Raw genomic sequence first — 8892 nt, forward strand, 5'->3', positions numbered from 1 at the left:
AGCTGTCTCAATGAGGTTCCGTACCCTCACCACAGATGCAGTTTTCAGACGCTGCGATTATCTATTGTGTGGCTGGAATGGCAGCACGACTCGCGTCTCTTTGTGCTCTTAATGACGTGTTTTCTATTTTCTTTTTTTCTTTTTGGTGTTTCATCATTATAGTCTTTTTTACGCTTCTTTGTTGTCTGCCGTGCTTTGGCTACGAACTGGCTGAGTGATCTTTTTTGTCTGTCCACGTAAACAGGAAGACGATGGACTCGTCTTTTTATATATTTTTTAGATGATAACATGGCATGGGTACTTCAATTGCTTATGATCAAGGCCCTAGAGTACTGCATTTAGTGTCAATAGTCCAGCAAGAATGATTTCAGTTAGTTCAAATCAGGACCGTAAAAAATGGATAAAATAGCCAAATGCTCATTTTTGTACAGTATGTATACTGATTTATATATTTATCTATATTATAAAACTATCTATGTATGTCCATCTTTCTAAGCATTTTTATCTATCCATTTTAATTTTTATGTGTTCATTTACCTGTTTATCTATGGAAATCTATCTACTAATTCAACTTTCTACTTTTCTTCGTCCATGTCTACCGATATATATATATATATATATATATATATATATATATATATATATATATATATATATATATATATATATATATATATATATATATATATATATATATATGAAATATAAACACGGCTTGATATAGAGGCGAATAACCGACACTGTATTGCAAAAGGATTGTTGAATATCTTCCAGCATTTCAATTGAGTGTGCTACAGTGGAAGCTGGGGATAAAAACAGAGACTGAATTTATGACAAGGTGAGGCGGTGCCTAAGTGATGAGCGTACAGGAACGATGTTTGGAGGATCTTTGTTAAGGTTCCACCTGCCGCTACGAGCTGACAATTTTCAGTTATGGCGGAGCGGTAGAAAACAACCGACATGCTGTTCTGAGGAACACCTATCAACCTAGGCTATAGTAAAACTCTCTAAATTGGATTAAATTGAGCTCAGGGGGGCAGCATGAGTTAGTCAGATAATAAATCAATTAGTAGGACACGCCGGGAGGCGCGGCGCTTTGCCCACCCAACCCAAAGGTTCCTCCGGGTATGTTTCCATGCAAGCCCATTTTCTAACGGCAGGATCTGTCGACATGCTCAAACCACGAACACAAAGGGCGTGTCCTTGGCCTCCTTCACTCGGGATTGTCTCTTACAGAAAGAAACCCGGTGAGCAGGGTCGGCTAATGAGTAACGTTCCACATGCCCGTATAGCTGGATAAGCGTTCACAGACTCTGCAGGTAACAGACCTTGAATCAGCTGGATTGGCATTCATTACCAAAGCCATCCATCAGTCTACCTCTTCAAGTCACTAATCAGTCTCCATGTCTCATAGACATTGAGTATGACAGTCAAGACAAGCGACTCGAATATCTGAATATTTGTCCGCTTGAGCAATAGATGGGTAGGCACCTTTCCGGGCACACTCAGCAGAGTAATTATGTTGTTTCGTAGTCCTGATGGTCTCTTTTCTTTCCAAATAGGGACGACCAACACTCTTTTTTCCACTCAGGTGGAATGGTAGCAGATTGGCATACGATGGTCAACATGGCATGGGTCTCTTTTCATGACCTCTCCTGTACTGAGCAGCTTCGCACCGATGTTACAAATACCATCTGACTTTCCACCATTTAACCTTGCCACAGCCTCACTGACCTTGTCAAAAGAGGATGGGCTTTCGTCAAAGGGAGGATCAGCATCCGGTAATCGCACCTAGCCCAATATGCCTTATGCCCATCCATATGCTGTTCGGTTAGCGCTCCAATTAGAGGGAGGCTAAGAGCAGGGTTTATGTAGGGCTTGGTAAGCTTCACGAAGGCCAATAATATTGAAAAGGTCCTTGACAGCATCATCGAGACTCCTTCCATACCTTTCCTTGTCGCTCTTCCTTGAGAGCTCTAGTCCAAGGCGATCGAGTTCTATATTGATCCCGATTCCCAGGACTTCTGCCAGTGCGACTCTTCTCGATATTCTCCAACGTCTCCCCGGAGGCAAAATTACTCCTAAATCTTGGGCGCGCTTCAATTTTCTCCTCTACAGATTAAAGTGTTTCACATCTGAAGGTAGCCCACAGGTCTACAGGGTCCTAATGGCGCTGAGTACATTTGACCGATCTGAGACTGTTACTGCATACTCATGAGCACATGCTATTTCTTTCAGTTTCCCGAGCATATTATAATTACATCACGAGATTCTTCTTTGCTTGACATGAAGCTTGCATATTGCAGCAACAAGTCTATGATCAGTTGTAAAGAACTCAGTACTCCGAAAGCTCTGTGCAATTCTGGAGGAACCTCAAACGACTGCTTGCAGGGATTTGATTAATATCCTTAGTTACCCCTCCAACCGTTCAAAACCAAGTCCAGCGGTGCAGCTCTGGTTGCTTGTACCAAAAGCCTGCCAATATCAACATCAGGAGAGAACGATTGGCGTTCCGGGCACCAAAACCATGAGGACTAACACATAAATCATGACAACGTCTGCCTGTCAATAATTGCAATAAAATGGTTTGATACAGAGCCGAATATGATGTAGAACGCCTCTTTCTCTTCAATTTCACAAATATCAGTAGGAGTCGCAATATAAAACACGGAGCAGTAGAAGAGTTCCAGTCTCACTTGCATTATAAACACATCGACCGTGGTATGGGGAGGCGGTGGCTGAGTGGTTATCGTACCGGTCCCGCGTACCGCCGCGTCCTGGATGATGCGGGTCCGAATCCGCCACTGTTCGCCACTGCCACCTGGGATTTTTCAGTCACCGCCGAGTGGCCTAAGAATACCCACATGCTGTCCTGAAGACCACCTATCAACCCGGACTCTAGAGAAACTGTTCAAGGGAAATCAAGAATGAGCTCTGGGGCACAGCATGAGCCAAGAATAGATGGCGCCACAATAAACACTTCCCTGCGCCAAAACGGGCTGGGGCCGACACCAGGCCTCTCAAGAAAGGCTACCGGCGCTATAGCCTAGGAGGTTAAAAAAAAAAAAAAAAAAATGAACCGCATATGGCTGCAGTTGGTTGGAGGTGCCTATAGCTACCCCCTTGACTCTAGAACACTTACATTACTATGGGATTCAGAGCTAGCGTTACACTGTTTTTCGTCAATAACTTTTTAAAGGCGATAGTTTGTCAGAATATATGTGCTTTACAACACTACCTAATTTTCGACAGTATGCTTTAGTACCTGTGTCTGATGATTGAGGTACTTATTGGAGTAAAATAAGGATGCGGAAGCCAGAGCCGTCTCAATCTTCAGTTAAGTGTTCAGAGACGTTTCGTGACGTCCGCCCACCAAGATGTGGTTTTAGAGGCTACGACGTGAACACTGACAGGCGAAATGAACGGCGAGCTTTTCCATCGGTGGCTCATGATGCAGCTCCTGCCATCACTGTTCGAGCCAACAGTACTTGTCCTGGATAACGCACCATACCACAACACACTGATGGAAGAGAGCCGATGCCCAACAACTGCAACCAAAAAAGCGGACCTCATCAAGTGGCTGGAGCTCCGCAGGCTATCTTTCCCACCTATCGCCACATGCCCTGAACTACTGCTTATCTGCCAGCAAAATCGGCCAGAGCCACAGTATAAAGAGGACAACTACATCCGTGAGTGGGGCCATGAGGTCGTACGACTGCCACCCCCCCAACCCGAGTTAAACGCCATTGAGCAGGTGTGGGGGTGTATGAAGCGCTACGTGCGCTCCTCCCTCCATCGGTTCACTAGCAGAGCTGCAGACCAGGTTGGAGGATGCCAGGCTTTGCGCCAGCCAAGAAGTGTGGGCGGGAGGTATTCGACAATCCCGGCACTTTGAGGACGATTACTGGACGTCGGACAGTATTCACGAATGCGTGGAGCCTGTCATCATTAACATCGCCAGTGATGATGAGGATGAGGATGACGACCTCTTCCAGGATAGTGACGCGGAATAAATGTTGTCCTGTGTTGGATGTTTCATTTGAATACCTATAATATATTTCCTCAGAACACAAACAACATAACAGTATATTCTCATTAATTTCCATTGAATATCACGCATTTTCTTTTCCATACTATCAAAACATAATTTGTTACATTATAATGTATATGCATATCACTACTACTTCGTCGATAATGCAATGGAATCTCTTGGGCAAAATATCTAAAGGCAAAGAAACGCATATGTGTGAATCAATCCATTATTTTCTTCCCCAAGATGAGTAGAGGTAGATTGTCATGTTAGGCTTAACAAGTGAAAAAAAAAACCTGTTTAATATCAATAGAATTATGTCAATTGCGATAAAAATTACAGCAAATAATGCTAACAATGACGTCATTGCTGGCAGAGGTGGAGTCTGGTTACGAATAACCAATCATCTGTCACTGTGGGCGGAGTCTCATGACGTCAGAGTCCGCGTCAGGTATTCCACCACTGAACTTACCACAGTGAGTGTAGCGGCTTTGGAATCGCGTGTTTATTTTATACCTATGATTGCCTGAATGATCAATAATCGACATTCGGTACTAAAGCATACTGGCGATAATTACGTAGGTTTGTAAAACATACCCTGGCAAAACGTCATCTTCATCCGACGCTTTGTTAAAAAGTTATTAACGAAAAAGTGTAACACTGGCTCTGAATTTCATAGTAGGTGGATACAATCAGTTGCTAATGTCATAGCTGATCTGCATGGTTCCAATTCTCACGGTAACGGCATACGCAGTAGCTTTTGGATTTCCCCTGACGTGCTATAGGAAGCAAAGACTGACGCACTCTGCTCTTTCATTTGGGCTGTGGCTATTTGTTCAGGTGTGTGAAACCTGGGGTTGGTGATATAGGATGTATTAAACATCGAATGTGGATAATCAAGAGTTTCTAAATGTTTTCCTTATCAGACAGTGATTATAGTGTTTTGAATTCTAAGCGCTGTGTCCAGTTCTTCTCGACGGTAGATAGGAAAATACGATTCATGTGTGTAACCTGCCAGCTTGCAATGTGTTCGAGCTATAACTACACCCTCTGTGGTAAATATGACTATGGATGAGGTTGACCAGCGAATGCGCACCGCTTTCGCAACACCCCGCTCATACCGTAAAGAAAAAAAAAGAGGCCACGGGACCCTCTTCAATTGAGGTGTAGGGATCCCAAAAGGCTTTACCTACACCCGTCACTGATGGCAGGCCCACCGCATGCTGATCAATCGAGGAAACGTGGCTCGTAATCGCCCCCAGCCCAGGAAAACCGGAACGCGGTTGAGGCTCACGCCGCAACCCCAACCCTTATTTTTTCTTTGATTCCCGGCTTTGGTGTTTTTTCCAGGAAGAGATCCCTTCCCAACCTACCAAAAGGTATCGACAACGCCATATACTCGTGCTGATCGAGTTCATAACATAATAGACCAATCCTATCCGCCGTAAGACTTATTGACGATATCCTTGCCATGTACTCGTGCTCATCGAGTCCATAACATAAAGCGGTTGTTCAGGTTTTCCAAGAGGTGACAGAGGCGATGGATTTACCATCCCCTGTATGCGTCGGCCTTGATACACGATCGCGTTGCTTTCAGGGTTTAATCCTAAGATCCCATCCACAGGTAAGGCAAACCTGCTTGAGATATAAAAGAAATCTCGAAAGGGACATACTTTTTCATGTAAGCTGACTGTTAGTGGTACTCGCCCAAGGATTCCCAAAGTGGTGCCCGTCACGCCTACCACATTCAGGTCGTTCTCTTGGAGCGGCCAATTTTCCCCACTCGCCTGTCGTGTCAGTGACCTGTAAGCGGAGTCGGAGATGACATTGACTGTCGCACCTGTGTCAACCGCTAAGGTGAGTGAAATTTTGCCCACCTTGCAAGGGAGGGCAGTTATGCTTGTCCGCCCCAAGGCGGCAATGACGGAGTCAGGTTGCTCCCAATTAGTATTGTCCTGAAGGGACACTTGGATGTACGCCTTGGGGCTGTCACGAAGTCATGTCTTTTTATTCTGAGAAGAGGAGGAGTGTGGTTTACTGTCCGCCGAGGACTTGTACTTCTGTTCCTCCTTGGCCTTTTGTATTGCAGAACAACTGTCTGAATCATGAAAACAATTCCCGTGGATAAGGCAAAAGGCAGCCTTCCGCTGATGGTTTGGCCTAGGGTTCCTGTGTGATGAATGATGCCCGCCCCTGTAACCTCCTGATCTCCTATCAGAGCCCTGTCTTGAATGTGTCGATTCCCTACGTTTCGCGAAGGAAGAATGTTCAGAATGTCCTGATTGCTTGCAAAAACTACAGGTGAGAGATACCTTACTTTGAGCCTGCAATGCTGCGGCTGTTGCGAGGGGTTGATGGTGAGGGTGTTCTTGAACCTTGAGTGGGTTGTAAGTATTCAGACGAACCCGGGGGTGAACGAATTCTGCGGCCTGTAATTGATAAATAATGAATGCCTGAACATAAGATTACCCTAGTACATTCACCGGTTGTGGTATCGTGTTCCGTACCCTCTTCGGCTGTGGTCTGTGTTAAATGCATAAAAGCGTCGCCGAGTTTTGCGAGAGTGTCTTTGTTCATACTATGGTGTAAATCATTTACAAAATAGGAGCATATTTTGATAGCTGTAAATATTAACCAATAAACGGGTATGAATTAATAGTTTGCGCCGAAACCATAAAAAGCAAGAAAGAATGGCTTTCAAGGTGCCTGTTAAACGTAATAGAAGTTGAGGTTATAATGGAATGTAATAATGTTATGGGTATATGAAAAAAATAACTCTATAAATACTGCGGTATTTAAGTGAGTATACCTTTGAAGCTCTCGTTTCCCTTCGAGCGGCGAAGAGAAAACGGAGGCAGGCACACTGAGGGAGATTAACCTTGATCAGGGAACTCAATAGACTCAATATACCCGCTAGCAAACAATAAGAAGGATCAATATCGTATGCGAATGAACGTTACTCTCACAATTATGACTGATTAACAGTGTTAGGAACACATAAATAAGAAGGTCGTGCCTTGCACGTAACAAAACTGAAATAAGCCGAGCCGGCATATTTTGACAAGAAGGGAATATCCACAAATACCAAGATTAATCAGCTGATGTAGTGGAGAGGGCGAAGGTTTGTGACGCCCTGGGGTACGTGCAGTCGTTGGAGTCGCGTCGGGAAACCTCGGCCGCGGCAGCAGCGGCGGTGAGAGATGAGGGAAGGGCGGACATCGGAGGACTCGTAATGGTTGCTGGAAACTGCGATTTGAGCGGCCGCGGCTGGGTGCCGGTACACTGCCGCCAGACGTAGGACGGCTGCGGCGTTCTTGTTATATTGAGAGATGGACCGCGGTGACAGATAAGACGACTTGGGTGTGTAACCTCTTGAGAAGACGCCTTGCAGGAAACGGTAGTGGTAACTGCTTGCAGTCACCGGGAGATGTCCGCGGGTACCCTTGCTGACTGTTTGCCGGAAGAGGTTTGGACCGATGCTCCCGGCAGCGGCGGTGTTGCCGCCCGCTGTGGTGCGAGGGGTATGTGGGTTGTTCCAAGGTCAGCGGGGCGTGCCTCCTCCCGCGGGCGGAGGCCCGAGGGTGTATCGTGGAGGGCTTCGAGTGAGCTGTGAGTGGCTTGCAGTGCTCGTAGCAGTGCTGGCTTGAAGCGGGGGATCGGCTTGTAGATTGTGGCCCTCGTTTTCGGCTGCGTAGGCCTGTTGGTGGCTCGAGTCTTGTAGGCTTGACGCCTGTAGAGTTGCCGCGGGTGTGCTCGAGGCTTGTAGGCTTGACGCCTGTAGTGTTGCCGCGGGTGTGCTCGAGGCTTGTAGGCTTGACGCCTGTAGTGTTGCCGCGGGTGTGCTCGAGGCTTGTAGGCTTGACGCCTGTAGAGTTGCCGCGGGTGTGCTCGAGGCTTGTAGGCTTGACGCCTGTAGTGTTGCCGCGGGTGTGCTCGAGGCTTGTAGGCTAGACGCCTGTAGTGTTGCCGCGGGTGTGCTCGAGGCTTGTAGGCTTGACGCCTGTAGAGTTGCCGCGGGTGTGCTCGAGGCTTGTAGGCTTGACGCCTGTAGTGTTGCCGCGGGTGTGCTCGAGGCTTGTAGGCTAGACGCCTGTAGTGTTGCCGCGGGTGTGCTCGAGGCTTGTAGGCTTGACGCCTGTAGAGTTGCCGCGGGTGTGCTCGAGGCTTGTAGGGTTGACGCCTGTAGTGTTGCCGCGGGTGTGCTCGAGGCTTGTAGGCTTGACGCCTGTAGTGTTGCCGCGGGTGTGCTCGAGGCTTGTAGGGTTGACGCCTGTAGTGTTGCCGCGGGTGTGCTCGAGGCTTGTAGGCTTGACGCCTGTAGTGTTGCCGCGGGTGTGCTCGAGGCTTGTAGGCTTGACGCCTGTAGTGTTGCCGCGGGTGTGTTCGGGGCTTGTAGGCTAGACGCCTGTAGTGTTGCCGCGGGTGTGCTCGAGGCTTGTAGGCTTGACGCCTGTAGAGTTGCCGCGGGTGTGCTCGAAACTTGTAGGGTTGACGCCTGTAGTGTTGCCGCGGGTATGCTCGAGGTTTGTAGGCTTGACGCCTGTAGTGTTGCCGGTAGCTGGCACCTGGTGAGTTGCTTGTAGCTGGCGCCTGGTGAGTGGCTTGTAGCTGGCGCCTTGTGAGGTGCTTGTAGCTGGCGCCTTGTGAGGTGCTTGTAGCTGGTGCCTGGTGAGTTGCCCCGGACGGCTGGTGCGTTGCCGCGGACGGCTGGCTTGTGACTCCTTCCTTCCTTCTACGCCTGTCCCCGGAGTTTGTTGGTGAGTTCTCGTGGCTTGGAGCTTGGAGGAGAACAAGGTAGCGAAGGCACAGGCGCGGTGGTGACCGCTGCCAACCAAATGTAACGGGCTTGCCGGGGGTCGTTT

At 47.7% G+C, this 8892-nt stretch overlaps 1 protein-coding gene across 1 annotated transcript in view; it reads right to left on the bottom strand.

Annotated features, from left to right (window-relative positions):
* The window catches only part of LOC127003070 (uncharacterized), a 67146-nt gene that overhangs the window by 24976 nt on the left and 33278 nt on the right, over positions 1-8892 (bottom strand). The window contains exon 2 of the mRNA XM_050869488.1: positions 7116-7325. Within this exon, the coding sequence (XP_050725445.1) occupies positions 7116-7325 (210 nt within the window). The remainder of the gene's footprint in view (positions 1-7115; positions 7326-8892) is intronic.

Source organism: Eriocheir sinensis, chromosome 3, assembly GCF_024679095.1.
Source record: "Eriocheir sinensis breed Jianghai 21 chromosome 3, ASM2467909v1, whole genome shotgun sequence".
NCBI lineage: Eukaryota > Metazoa > Arthropoda > Malacostraca > Decapoda > Varunidae > Eriocheir > Eriocheir sinensis.